The sequence below is a fragment of the Pseudochaenichthys georgianus genome, chromosome 19 (assembly GCF_902827115.2).
Source record: "Pseudochaenichthys georgianus chromosome 19, fPseGeo1.2, whole genome shotgun sequence".
NCBI classification, from domain to species: Eukaryota; Metazoa; Chordata; class Actinopteri; order Perciformes; family Channichthyidae; genus Pseudochaenichthys; species Pseudochaenichthys georgianus.
This window is the reverse complement of record NC_047521.1, coordinates 5,909,649-5,925,248: the sequence shown is the minus strand read 5'-3', so window position 1 is coordinate 5,925,248 and position 15,600 is coordinate 5,909,649. Positions and strand designations below refer to the sequence as shown.

The following is a 15,600-nucleotide window of genomic DNA, read 5'->3' as shown; positions in this document are numbered from 1 at the left end:
AACTTACACAAGGCACTTGAAACATAACTATTGTCATTCCTCTCCAATATCATCAGAAACTGAGATCCAAAATATTTGAAATCGTGAAGGAACAGAACGTCACTTCCCATGGCAGTGAAGGAACCATGAGGGGGCAGCTGAGTGCTAAGAAGCGGTCTCCTGGTGGTGAATCATCAGCCCGCCTGCCCGCCCCCCCCAAAGGAATAGCCCACAACGACAGCTGATAGGGAGGGGGAGATGCGGCTTTCCCTTCACGGGTGGAACTGATCAGAGAGAAGTAGACTCCTCTGCTGCTCGACAAGTCCCCCAGCCCACTGCCAGCCGCTTCCAAGTCGTCTGCTGCCTGGATGTCCTCGACGTCCTTCCCCGGTCCGATGATGATGCCTCCTGGGACGACTGCTGGATGGATGTCCTCGAGGTCCTTCCCCGGTCCGATGATGATGCCTCCTGGGACGACTGCTGGATGGATGATGGATCTCCTCGAGGTCCTTCTCCGGTCCGATGATGATGCCTCCTGGGACGACTGCTGGATGGATGATGGATCTCCTCGAGGTCCTTCTCCTCCAATCCGCTGATGACAGCCTCCGAGTCGACCTCCCTGATGAGAGCCCGATCCGTCCTGATGTCGTCTAGGGTCCTCGCAGGTGTTTTCCCCCGCCGCACACTGGCTCCGCACAGTGGTACCAGTTGTCCCCCTTTCCTTGTAGGCGGACGGCACGGGATGTCCTCTGGGTCACTTGGTCGGAGCCGGAGAGCCTGGGGTTGACAGTCAGCCTCCTGCGTCTCGGGTCCCCCTTTTGGCATCCACAACCTGTGTGGAGAAATCTGATACAAATCCCTCAAGCCTACGCTCCGGGCTCTGGGGCCCTCGGCTGTTTGACCCACCAGTGCCTGGCCACTTGGAGCCTGTTGGTGGGGTGTCTTAAAACAACAGACGTCGGTGCACAGGTTTTCTAAATTAATTGTGCAGCTTCAGAATCTTAATACTTGGACTGTGCCAACTAAATAAGAACCCCAACATCTTTAGGTAAACTAAATAACATATTTCAATAGCTCTGAATTTCTGACAAGCATCTGTATTTATTTTTAAATGAAATCCCTGAGATCCCATTAAAAATCTAAAAATATGATTTGAACTGCTAATGTTTCTGGTAAAGAAACACACTAATCTTATGGATTCAAAAACAACCAAAATCACAATACTAACAAAGTGAATGGCTTCCTGGTGATACTGCTTCTACCCGTCAGTGCTTAGATATTATCCCGCTGAAAAAATGAATACAGAATTCCAACAAACTGTCCTCAAATGTCTTTCTATTATGTATTTAGATTAAATGTATATCCCCATAATGACCTCAACAATAAAGTCTATGGCTTTTACTTCTTTACCAGACTAGTTACATGATGTTGTCCAAATTACATTGTGTCTCATTACATTACTATGTTTTAGCTTAACTGTAAATATGTTCTTTCTACATTTCAAACCTCAGTTACTTTAATACCTGTTGAAACATTAGTTGACACATTACTCACCGGTCAGCCTCTCCAGTATTTCATTCTGGACTTACATCTCTCCCAGCAGCCCCTTGGCCACTGATTCTCTACCTGTGTTTCCTGCTATAACTCAATCAATACTAGAGACATGTCAACATTCACCAAACAGCCTCTTATCCCCAAATATGGAGCAGGTCAATTCTAAAACTGTCAATCAATGGTCAGATTGAACAATGGAGTTGGGCAGCAGGTTCCTTTCAGTCCCTAAATGAAAAATGTACATTGTAAAGTTTACACTCCCCCTTTTTTACACATTCTCTCATGTGTAAACAAAAACCTGTATGGGAAGAAAACCTTCAGGTCATAATGGATTATAAGACAATACCAAACATTTTTCCCAGTAAACACTTGAGAGTGTTTCTCTCCATCATTCCGTTCTAAAAGAAACAGAATTCCAAATTTCCTAGTTTGAGTTTCACATTCTTCAAACCGCCACCTCCTGTGGGAGTGAAACATCATGAAGCAGATTAGATACGGTTTCCCCTTTTGTGCAATGTTAGGAAACCCCTAATTTCACACATTATTATCACACAAAAATAATGTGTTAGTCCAAAACATGCTTGATTAGTCATCGTTTCAAATCACGCAGTTGCACTGATCAGGTGCAGACATACACACACTCACACTCACACTGTCAGGTTGTAAAGTCAGGTTTGGTCAGGTTCACCGCAGAGTCAGTCATTGACAGTGCCTTCCCAAGTTACCCTGTCGGTCAGTTGGTCTCCGTCTTTTTGGCCATGTGTTGTGCTCTGCAGAGACTTTGATGTTCCAGCACAGGCCAGCATCCTCCGTCTATACAAATCTGTATATATGGAGCACCATCATTTATTAATTCACAATTACAACTATAATGTTAAAGATATCTCCAACCCCTCCTTGCTGTTTCCCACATTCCCTGAAAAGTGTCTAGCCAAAAAAATGTCACTTCCTTATTGTACTATTACTATTACTGCAATTCATTTACACCTAATTAGTATTAAAATGACTAATAGATCTATTTCAGAAACATGTGTACATCACTATCTTGTGTCAAAACATTACTAGGATCTGTAAAGCTCTGCTATTTATTCCATAACTCATTCTATCAATTTATCTTCAATTCTGGTGCACTTAAAGAACAATGTTACCCTCTTTCACAGTGCGTGGAACTCTGGGTGTCTGAACATGAAACCAGTACCTCAAATTGAAATACTATATTTTGTTTAGAACCAGCTTTCCCTTCAACATGACCTATATAAATAAATATTTATCTGATCTTATAGAGCTGTTACTAAAACTCTCCCTTTGAACTGATCAATACTGTAACAAATTAAAACACTACCAAATTCACACACGAATAAAAAATCCAGTGCATACTTCCTTCATGCCCCCCCCTTTTTTTTTTATCAGTGTGTATTAGACTGATTTTCCACTTCCCTTTAATAGTCCCCCTCTTTTCCGCTATTTTTATTTACCAATTGACTAATTTATGGTCCATAGATCTTCTTATCTTCACTTATTTATCAAGTCAATTCAAGTTCTTTACAATACATTAGTAGATACCTTGTGGAGTCTTCACAATAACTAATCCCCTCTAGGATATGAAATCCATTCATCTTCAAGCAGATACTATGTCCTTATTTATGTTTAGTTCACGATAACAATGGTATAACAACCACATGTCATCCATTCTGGTCCACCTAAAAACCAATGTTAAACTCTTTAGCAGTGTGTGGAACCCTGGATGTCCGAACATGCAACCATTCCTCCCTCCTTTATCAAGGATTTAAAAACAGAAGTCATTTCATATTTCCCATGGTAATAACTATGCTACAATGGTGAAATCAATTATTTAGATTGGAATACTATATCTGGCTTGGCACCAGCTCGCCCTTTAACATTATCCATACAGATAAAGATTTGTCTTATAGAGTGGTTCCCAAAACTATCCCACTACTTTATTCACACGTGAATAAAAATGTCAAAGAATATTATGTTAACCTGATGAAAAGATTGAAGAATATGGTTGTATTCTGAACCCTCAGTGTGTTCTCATTTTACTCTAACATGTTAAGCACTGCTTTACATTTCATCTCCTCCTTTACAGTCTCCCTGCTGTTTTTATGGAGGGCGGATTCTGCTCATCTCCCACACTTTGCTCTTGTGCTCAGCTTGGAACTTCATGGTCCTGTCTGAGGGACTGATGAGGGTAGATTTCTGCCCGTCAGCATGCTGTCTGGTTCTGGATGCCACAGGCGGAGATAGTTCTGGCTGCAGTCTTGTTGTTGTCGTTTCAGCTCTGGTTCTCTGTCTGTTCGATGGAGAAGGAGGAGTTTCCTGTTGGGTTAGGTCTTTTGTCTGCTTGGAGGGTCGGGATCTTAGCCTTTTCTAACTCAGAGGGGGAGTCCAGGTCTCGGGACGCATTACCTATAAAAAATCTAGCACACTGAGGTTAAATAAATCCAACCCTTTCCACTCTGACTCTTTGTAATCATACTATCTGTCTTAATTGTTAAATGCCATCTAAACAACCTAATTGATGTCTACAAATGATATTACAAAAACTCACTCTAAAAATTGTTTCATCCATTGCTACATATGTACCCAACATAACTCTTTCAGGAAAACATTTTCTCCTATACATTGAAAAACGTACATGTTTCCAGCATCACATATTCCACACACTACGAAAGAACATCTACATATTTACTCCAATATTTTAAGCTAGTTCCTATAGCAAGATTATCATGTGTGACATAATAATCAGATGTCTTGTTTGCTAACCAAGAATATTAAACTTCAAAATGTCTTTTGGCCAGTTGAAGTCCTGCTTACTTCATCCTTAAACTCTACTTTAATTATTTGAAACCAAAAAAAGGTCTTCCTTCTCCACCATGATCCTATCTCTATATCAAAGTTCAGACAAACTGATGATTTATCTTCAGAAACCATGAGGAATGACTCATAAAACACTATTTTCCCTTACTTCAGTTCTAAATCAAATGAGCCAGACAGGAAACCCCCTTTAACCACTTGCTTATCCTATTATTTTGATCAAAGTTGTGTTACAAGCAGGTTAGATCTGTAATGAATTAAAATCAATATTTAAAGACGCAATATAAGTTAAATATATTGTTAAGGTAATTACTGTTTTATTGTGAAGGCATCTCTGGCGGACAGCGGCCTTTGGCTTTTATTTTGAAAGGCCGTTCCGGAACAGCCGTGTTCCTAGAAACACGGCAACTTGACAATCGTTCCAATGCATTAACTATAGTCGTGAAAGAGACAAGGAGGGGGAAGGCGTGTGGAAGTAAGCAATGAACTGAAAATGCCACCAATCCTGTTCTAACGTGATGGCGCACATTGAAAACCTAAACGGGCATAAGTACCCCTGTCTTTTGTACCATTACATTTACCAACATAAAACAAGGTCTTTACTAATCAACAATGACAACCTACAGACAGCTTATTTATTTAAATATACAAGCCTTTTCTTTATCCCCCTTTTTGATTCCACTTAAAATCAATCTCTTAATCCGTTCCCATTGCTCCCGATAACTCCCTGGAATTTCAGAATTGTCTTTACTATTCTGACGCAATATATTGACTTCGCTTTTATTTATCTGACTTAATTAACGTGCTTCCCCCCCTTTCAGCCACTAGATGGCAGCAGCAGAGCACAAATGAGCTTCACTCTTCTGAGCGAATGCCTGATTACCACAGACAATCGCTCACACAGGTTATTTAGGTAAAAATCACACAGATTTATTCCCCGTACAGTTTGTCCGGCCTGATAACGTGTTACATATGTCGTCACGCAGGACTCTCTGCCTACCTTGCGATCAACGTTATGTTTACGTCAGCCTTTCAAATTAATTTTTACAGACAAGGGAAACGGGAGCCGGTCTCGTCACAATGTAGGTGACGTTAGCGCTCTCTCCCAAGGATTTAACAGAATAGCAGTCCATTGATACTTTCGCTTATTCGATCTCAGACTGCTATTTTACCCCCAGTTATAAACGGCGGACCGATCTTAAATATCGACCATCCAGGTTTCGCCGTCTGGGACTTGCACCCAAAACTCACGAACTGCACCGCTCCTTCGTCACTTCAGGACTAAACTACCTGAAGATCCACGCAAACTGCTCTAATTTCTTGTTACGCAGGACTCTCTATACCTGACGATCAACGTTCACGTGTTTTATATAACTTTCCTAACATGGTATAAAATATGCATTGTATACTCCATTCAAACTTCAAAAACACTCTGAATCCTGGTTCCACAGCCCTGTCTACACGGAAACGTCGGGTCACCATTTGTTAGGGGATTTGGGCTTAAATCTCCTCGCGTTCCTACAAGCTGTTATCTTACATGAAGGGAATCCAGAGCATACACTTAACCGTTTAACAATAATCCACTTTAATGGTAATATACAATGCAATACAATCAAATACATTACCATACACAATCATATCGTATTATGTGTAATGTCAGGAGTTAGGCCTACTCCTGGCTCCTGCCCACAGGCCACCAGACCTCCTGTCCCAGCGACGCGTGAAGAGAGAGACAGAACAGCAAGCTGGATAGGCTTTCATACCAAATGATACAGGAGGGGGTGGAGTTTAAGGACAACTGGTCCAGTCATCTCATACAAACACCTCTGACCCTCACTGTCTCCTATTTCTGCAGCCTCTGCACCGACACACATCCCCCATCCCATTCCGAGACCACAGTGGGGTCTCGGTCCAGCTCCCCCACAGCAATAAAACCCTTACCAGCCCTTGGTCTACCGCCATTTTGGTCCTCACATTTATGAAAGGATGAAACAGATAACTCAATATAAAACACACTTCTTAAATATCAGATGCTGCAGTGTGTGTGTGTGTGTGTGTGTGTGTGTGTGTGTGTGTGTGTGTGTGTGTGTGTGTGTGTGTGTGTGTGTGTGTGTGTGTGTGTGTGTGTGTGTGTGTGTGTGTGTGTGTGTGTGTGTGTGTGTGTGTGTGTGTGTGTGTGTGTGTGTGTGTGTGTGTGTGAGTGTGATCGTTGGAGCTATGTGCAACTCAAGGCATATGCTCGAACGGGAGCTGCCTGGACGCTGCAATCATGTTGCTGCAATCATGAGTGTGCTGACTTCTCGTACAATGTCCCGCTGTCTGGCTGCCTGCATCAAGTCAAGGGCTCGGCGCAGTTGTGTGGATATGGCGCTCCTCTGTTTTCATTTAAACAGCTCCTTATATCCGTTAGCGCAGCTAGCTAGCACCAGATGCTAACAACAACAATAGCCGCGTTCACACTGCGGTACGGTAATGCACGTAAGGTCTCTCTCTCTCTCGCTCGGGCCACACACACACACACCCTCCCGGTCCTCCCGATGGCCAGTCGGTGCCTGCCGGTGAGCGTGGAAGTGTGGTCTGCCACAAGCGGGCGGCAGGAGCGGGGCTGTCAGCATCAGCTTGTAGATGGTATTTTAAACTCGATGCGCTCTGAAACTACGGGGCGGCCGAGGACAAAAAATACACATGCGTTAATCGCGTTAAAATAATTAGTGGCGTTAATTTTTTTTTGCGTAGTTTTTATGAAAATGTGTTCAATGTTGTGTTTTCAATTAAACAACCATTACAAAATGAAAATGTGTTTTTTATAGAGGTAATGCGCTTCTCATCTCACAGATAGTGTCCTAAATCAGCATACATTCCATGCTTATCTCAACCCCCACATCAAAAGGCCAGCTCCTGAGAGTCTTTTACAGTCAGACCGAGGGGGGAAATCTGTCACTTCCTCACAGAGTCCCTCCTCCAACACACATGAACGCGCACATGACCAAAAAGAGGGCACGAGATAAGTTTGTGCACAGATCTTTCGGCTGTAGGCGTCTGAACCCCGCACTGCTGCTGCATTCGTTTCTTGACTGGCGCTCCTGACGGGTGGCAGTAAGTTGTCACACAGGCTGATTAAACCCCATTCGAGGCGTCTCTTGCCATTTTTCTTTTTTCAAAAGTGACTAGGTAAGTGTAATTGCCTGTCTTTTTTAATTTAGTTTGAGTGTATTTCTATCTTCATCTAATTCCACCCCCACTATCTGTTGGCTCATAGCCTCAGGACGGGTGGGGAGAAGGGGGGAGGCTGGGAGGGGGGATGGTAGGCACTCTCACACATAGCTTCAAAAGATATACAGAGATTAACATCAAAGGCTTTCACCAGTGTGAAATCACACCTGCCTGTTATAACACATCACATCAAAGGGCAAACATCAAAGGCTAATTACTCAACTCTGAGGGGCAGGGGTCAGAGAGACTGGCTTAATCAATACATCAAAGAACTATACAACAAAGGCACTATGCCGTGGGGCTTTTCACTCCAATCTGATTACAAGGCTAATTACTCAACTCTGAGGGGCAGGGGTCAGAGAGACTGTCTTAATCAATACATCAAAGAACTACGCCGGGGGGCTTTTCACTCCAATCTGATAACACACACATCAAAGAATGGGAGGAGGGACAATGGGAGGCGGGACTTAGCTCATTGGCCAATGGGAGGCGGACTTAGCTCATTTGCATAATTGGGGGCGTGTCCACCAGTCACTTTTTCATGCATACTAATGTGATTGAAACAGTATGGTTACTACTACTGACTTATTATGATTAAATTATTCAAACCTATCTATGAATTAGATCAAATATAAAAGTCAGCCGAATTAGTGTTGATACTGCAATGAGACGTATTGTGTGAAGAGAAATTGAAGATGTTGTTTAATTGTTGATATATTTATGATCCACGTCAAGTATTCAGTTTCGGCGGCATTTCTTTATTTTTGCCAAAGCTCTTCTCATCAGGGCTCTATAAATAAAGAACTACGGCAGATCTGTACTATGTAATGCAGCCGAACCGTGTATTACAATGCCGGTATGTGATGACTTTCAAAGAGAAAAGCAAGAGCACTCGGAATTAAGTATTATTTTATTCTTTTAAAATGTATATATATAAACACCAAATCCCAGCATGCATTGCGGCTAAAACATCCAATCAGCGAGCTTAAACCATAGCTGAGGATATTGGGTAATCGCTCGAAATGCCTGTCTGTTTCCGGTTATTTTTATTTTGAAATTCAGTTCCTGACGGACGCCAAAAAAGCCCGAGATTATGGAATTAAACCAATAAATAAAAGCAAGGATAATTGTGTGTTATTGGTGAGTAACGGTGTGTTATTTTGAAAAGAATAACAAATTAGAAGGAAAAAAAGATTTAAAAAATACAGATTTCAGTATCCTGAGGCTCTGAGCCCCATTTATTTTCCTCACAGACGGCAACAAAAGTCCGAAATTATACGATTTAAAATAAAAGCAATAACTGTGGCTTGATATTGGGTAAGAACATGTTTTTATGAACCACACAGCTTCCGGTCTTCCACGACCCGACCGGAGAAAAAGACAGCTGCCGGCACGAAACACATTACCAGTAGAAATACATTGCTTTTAAAATCGTGCTGTGCAACACGAAAAAAAGGGGAAAATCGTGTTGGTGAACACGAATCAATAGATTAAAAATCGTGTTGGTGAACACGAAATACCATGAGACTGGGTTGAAACCAGGTTGAAACACACCACCACCTGTCATGATCCAAACATGTTGTTGTTGTAAAATGTATCCTTTCAATGTTAGGGCTTTTCAGTTTAGAGAGGGGGAGGGAGAGACTATGAAACCCTTCTTTATTATAGCGAAATTGGACCTCTGCATTTAACTAGTACTAGGAGCAGTGGGCAGCTAATGTACAGCACCCGGGGAGCGGTGTTTGGGGGGTTCAATGCCTTGCTCAAGCGCATCTCGCCAGTGACCAGGAAGTGAACCGGCAGCTATCAGTCCACACTGGTACGATCAGGACTTGAACCGGCAACCCTTCGGTTCAAAGAAGGTAAATAAAACTATAACCACAAAACTTCCTCAACTGATGATTTGTTATACTGTATGTACATTATTTAAGACTTTTGATATGCAAACTATGCATGATCTCATACTAAATATGGCGAATTTTTAAAAAAATGTATCAACGTGTTTTTCTTCCGCAAGTCTGTAAGAAGACATGTCCCCATTCACATTTCTATAATCTTGTGCAAAAGTCGATAAATGTTCACTTAAGTTTACTATAATAAGTCTCTCCTGATGGAACTATAGTTTACACTTTCTACACTGTTGACTGCAGTTGGTTAAGGTTTCACAACTGTAATTATTAGCAGCCGCTAACGTTAGCTTAGCTTGTTTCTCCGATAACGCATTTCCACACGTCCTTGGTCAAATCCTCCATGAAATTTAAATGTAGTTAAAAAACAACCAAATCTGAAAAAGTGTTTATGTTTTTTATTGTTTTTAAACATTTGGCCAAATATTTAACATTGTATGGTCCCTTCTAGAAATGTACACACAGTAGCCTACAGTTACATACATAACCTTTTAATGTGAAATGGAAAGCAACACTTGCTCAGAGGTGGAGAAGTACTCAGATCTTGTACTTGAGTAAAAGTAGAAGTACCAGGGTGTAGGAATACTGTTACAAGTAAAAGTCCTGCATTCAAAATGTTCCTCAAGTAAAAGTAGAAAAGTATTATCATCAAAATATAGCGACAGTAAAAGTAGTCATTGTGCAGATTGGTCCATTTCAGAATAATATATATGATATGTTTTATAATGATTGATCATTAAAGTGTTCTTAAAGCTGGTAAAGGTGCAGCTAGTTTGAATGACTTTGTATACTGCAGGGTAGCTTGTGGATTTACTCCAGGTGGAATTAAAGTTTGACTTAACACTTGATTAGATTTCACATCATTCATCCACATCTGTAAAGTAACTAAAGGTATTAAATACATGTTGTGGAATTAAAGTACAAAGTAGCATAACATGGAAATACTCAAGTAAAGTACAATTACCTCAAAATTGGACTTAATTACAGTACTTGAGTAAATGTACTTAGTTACTTTGTGTAGTGGAAACTTCTGTGTAGCAATGTAGTGGGAGTCACCGACTCAGGAAAGAGACACGGTAGAGCAGGAGCTTTGATGTCAAACACTGGAGGTTTATTTGGAGTTACGGCCGGAGGATTCACATCACAATCACACAGTCACGGTCTGACTGCACGGGAGAGTTGCCACGTCAATTCTGGAGAACCTCTCTCTTGTCAGCCCATTGAACTGGTTTCACAGAGTAATCAACATATCTTGATAAGATAGTTTAACCAGTTGGGCACACTGAGTTACTTGCGTCCGTCACTTATGGCCTCGAAGATGTCATACCTTGGAGTCCACAAACAACAAAGAAGGAAGCGTCCCAGTGCACCCACAACAACAGACCACCTGTGACCTAGTGTTGCCCGGTCACAGAATGGGAACAATAACATTATGGCTCAAGCAGCCTGTGTCCTTAAAGGAGATAAACAAACGTCAGGGTTGGTCCTGTACGTCATATCTAGGAGTTTAGGTCAATCATTTCCCTAACACGTTGCACCACTGCTTCTCCTTCAATCGACCTGTTAGCAAGAAAGACACCTACATGCAGTTATAACAAATTTGTATTTTAATAAACGGAGCACATGGTCTTAGAATCACAATAAAAAGGGAACAGCTCAAATCTTTTATCAACTCTTTAGAAATAACAACGCAGGCACTTTACCCATCTTTGTCAAACAGGAACACAGCAGTGGGGGGGTTGTGTGCATGCAGCCGTGCACACGTGTTCATAAAAGTCAGTAAACAACACATGTATATCCTTTAGAAAGCATCTCATCACTGTGAATAATGAAATCAATAACAACTGAAAAACACCCACAACCAGCCCAACATGACAAAACAGGAAAACGTCTGTAAATCATTGGCTCAACTCCCAACAGTCCAGAACAGATGAACAATTTTGATTATTAACACAAATACGTCAACATCTGGTGGAGTTACAAAGGAACGGTGACACAGTGCGGGAGGTGAGTAAAAGCAGCTCTTAAACTCTTTTACTAAAGCCACATAAGTCGTTGATACATTTTAGGGCTGCAACCAGGATTATTTTCATCATTGATTAAATCTGATGATTGATTGAATAATCATTTGGTCTATAGACCGGCCAAGAATCACTCTAATTTGAAATGAAACAGAATCAGGAAGCGGAAAACCACTTATGAAAACAGTTGGTGATCTATGATTTCCTATATATTAAAAAGGAACGTTTTTAAGTTCCTAATTCTTTATGCAAAACTGTTTTTCTTTTCAGATATGCTGATCTAAATCCCTCTAAGACATCATCTGTCAACAAAGGTAACATTTTTGGGCATACAAATGAAAAGCAGAAATGCACCCTCTGTGAATTTAAACTTTGGAGCTTTAAAGAGCCATAACACCAACATGAATACCTTTTCTAAATTAGGCGAGAGAGAAGAGACAATAACACATTTTAAAAAGGGAAATTTAGAATGAAAGAGCTTACAGCATCAAGCGAGATCGTCTTGAAAAAGAAACTGAGAAGCCGGATTAGTCATGGAGACAGTGGAGTCCACACAGGCGTACACCACCGGAGTTTGAAGAAGCTGCTGCTGCAACGACACGAAACGACGGCACAACTTTGGTTTGTCTCTAACATGCTTCATGAAACCAGCGGGGTTAATGAGCGCTACTAAAACATTGAAAAAACGTCACTAAACAATATCTACAATTTGATTTCCTTGCATCACAATGTGTAAATAATATCCGGGGAAGACGATAGTGAAGGAAAGAAAACAGCAGGTCCTATTCCACGAGTGCACACACATACAAAAGATCCTAGGAAGGTTTGTAGGAGCCAATCATGGAGGAAGTGAGTGCTTCCTTTAGAGACCTCAGCGTCCTCAGATCAGGGTCATCTGGAGGCCAGGTTTCTCCATGGTGCGACCGTTCAGCCCCTCGTCACCGTCGCTGCCGACAATCCCCTGCCTGGCGATTTCGCTGCGCCGTTTCCATGGTGACTGATCCTCCTCTGCTACTTGGAGGAGTGCACGGTCTCCTGCAGCGACAGGCGGGAGCGCGCAGTGGGCGGACCTCCACTCAGCCTCCACGGCAGCAGACCCAGGAAGTTGTCCTGGTGGTGGGGGTCCAGAGTGAAGCTGAGGGCCCGCTGGTGAGGGGCCAGTGGGGGGTTCTGGGGAGGGTAGATCCGTGTTGAGGGGGTAGTAGAAGGTGGAGGATGTTGATATTGGGGAGGAGTTGCCACTGTGTTCCTGGAGAGATAAACAGAAGAGGAAGTGAGAGGCGGAAGAGGAAGATGGCTCAATGGATGGAGGCTGGAGGGATGAGGAGTGCAGTGAGAGGAAAAATTAAAGAAAAAAAGAAATCAAGTCAAAATAAGGAACTTATCGTCACTTGGAGCCTAAATGCTACTAGTGACAACATTTGAGATTGACACAACTACTAAGCTTTATGTATTGCAAGATGACGTCACCAAACACCATTTTTCTGACTAACCTTTTTTTGTATCCATCTTTTTTTATCTCGTTGTAATACGCATTGTGGCCACCAGAAGCTTAAGTGCACCAGCACACTATGATCTAAATATATTTTTAACACATTACATTTTTGACGCCATCTTTCGAAGTTTCTTAAATTTGATTTGTTGTATCTGTAAAAGAAAACGTCTTTTCAGGATCATTTTATGGAGTCATTTTTTGTATCTTGATGTTGTAATCCTGATTAAGGCCACTAGATGCTTAAGTACTACCAACCGCTATATTCAAACTTTTTTACCTTTTATATTCTACCAACTCTTGGAGCAAAAGCTAGTTACTCTCACTTGAAAAGAGTTGCACAGGATACTCCATTTTGTTGTCCACAGTTACTTTGGTTGTTCCGACACCCACCATTTCCACTAGGAAAGTAACTGCCGTGAAGATAAAGATTGGTCTTTGGAAACTGGGGGCAGCTACAGATAGCTACCAGGGAAAGTCTTATCTTGTTGCTGTTGTGGTTGAAGCATTACTTTCTGCCTACCCAGTGGCAGACAGAATCGCATAATGAAAAAAATACTCTGCAGCGATTACATTTGCCATTATCACATTAAATAAAGCAAAATGTTGGGAAAATGCTCCTCTTTTTTTAGGTGTAGTTATACAAGAGAAGATTTAGGATCTGGAGAAACTAGAATTAAAAATAGTGTAAGCAGTATAATAATCATCATAAGCATCCAACCCTTATTAACAGCAGTTATCTGAGCTTTTGTCATCAATTTGATTTCTGGTGATCAAGGAAACATTTCCCTAAAATACTTTCAAATGTGATGACACTCATTATTGGTATGAACAGAAAAATGTAACATGCAGGTTGTATGGGTTAGATGTTAGACAACATTATATATTAGGAAAGAAAGAGCAGAGTTGTAAATAAATCCAGTTAGGACAACATTTAACCTGCTAGCTTAATTGCTAGGTGTCACACAAAATAAGTTTTCTTCATAAATGTTGTGAAATGCTACTGTGACACCAATGTCCATGCAGTTCCAAGCAACACGTACGAACGAGTGATGCTGCAGTTGCCAAGGAGCAGGACAAGATCAAACAGCGGTTGCTAAGGAAGCAGAGAGGCAGTGGGGCTTGGTGATTGGACGATGAGCAGTGGTGGGAGGGGCAGGAAGTAGGCAGCGGGGCTCATTTGGGGAAGGTTAGTACTTCACTGTCACACCTTACTCTCTGAAAAGCAGACACACACACACAGAGGAAATACAGAGAGGGTTAGCGGGAAAAAAAGAAAAAGCTCATAATGAATTTTGGAAGTTCTGCTGGGATTCAGGTATGCTGTAAATGTTATTAAGACGTGAATAATGACACAACATGAAGCATCAAAAACACCTGAGACAGGGAGGAAGAAAGAGGAGAAAGACTTAAAAAGTTCAGAGATGATTGGTCATGTTATAAGGAAAGGATGCGGTTTAGTCCCATGTGGATTGCCTCCAATTATGATGCCAAGATGTCAACGGCGAGTTTAAAATGTATTTTTGAAAAGATGTGTAGCTGGGATGAACAATAGCATGAGGCAAATCAGAAATAAATCTTGCCATTCATTTTCTAGGTCTGATTTCAATCGTCTTCTATCCTATGTACGGCTAATGAATACATACAAATGTTTCATCAGGTTTATCTTCCTGAATTGTATTTTTTTTATCTGTGAAAAAAAAGGTTTTCCTGAATAATCTCTCTAAAACACTTTTTTCCCCCATTTTATAAACATCTTGTTACTGTAATATTTATTATGACCACTAGAGGCTGAAGTGTACCACTAACCCATGATGTTCGAGGACTAGAGGATTAGAGAGGACTTTTTTTATTTTTTCCCGGGGTAAATACATTTAGGACAATTTATAATCCTACCAAAATCTTTTTTCCCAAACATTTCGAAATCATAATTACAGGAAAGAATTTAAGATCAGACTTAAAAAATCAAACACCAAAGCTGTTTTTATCTCCGAGGCTACTGTAGGATTTGATGGACCAGTGTGTTAATCTAAATAATTATAAGCATGATGTCTGGGGAGGGGGGGGGGGGGTTATGATGGAGGATGAGGATACTGCCAACAAACAGCATACAGGCACAAAAACATCATCAGAGTTCTGCAAGCACATCTGCCAACGAGCTGGGGATAAATACCTGGACTCGGATCAAATGTCAAAAACCAAAACACTTCATGCAGCACTCACATCATTTAGGATTTTTGTTTTCAAGAAATGTTGAGGAGCAAACTGTCAAGAAAACTATTCAAATACTGTCAATGGACCGCACTGCAAAGCAAACTCATAGGGTATCTGTCAGTAGCTTTAGGAGGGATGAACATGATGAGTTAACTGTAAAAATGCAAGGGCCTCAGTGGGACACAGAAGCAGAGAACTCCTGTAGTGAGCGGGTTACTGCTGGGTAGGGGATCGGGGGGGCTGGTGGCAGGGGTTAATAGGGGCATAGGGGAAGGGGACTGGGTCACATACGTGCTGCATTCACCACTGCAGAATGGCGTATACCTCGGTATACAAGGGCTGGACAGCCTTCTGGCCTGACGGATCTGAAAACAGTTTACAGCAC

General features: G+C 41.5%; 1 protein-coding gene across 7 annotated transcripts in view; it reads right to left on the bottom strand.

Annotated features, from left to right (window-relative positions):
* Positions 1-11,072: 11,072 nt before the first annotated feature.
* The window catches only part of LOC117464707 (pleckstrin homology domain-containing family A member 1-like), a 28,111-nt gene continuing 23,583 nt past the window's right edge, over positions 11,073-15,600 (bottom strand). For 2 of the 7 annotated variants that reach the window (XM_071206659.1, XM_034107284.2), the window contains one exon: positions 11,073-12,758. In XM_071206659.1, coding sequence (XP_071062760.1) covers positions 12,390-12,758 — 369 coding nt within the window. In that variant the 3' untranslated portion in view covers positions 11,073-12,389. Of the gene's footprint in view, positions 12,759-14,044; positions 14,220-15,506; positions 15,581-15,600 lie in introns of all 7 variants that reach the window. The other 5 variants (XR_011644987.1, XR_004554115.2, XM_034107287.2 and 2 more) reach the window with 5 other exon arrangements.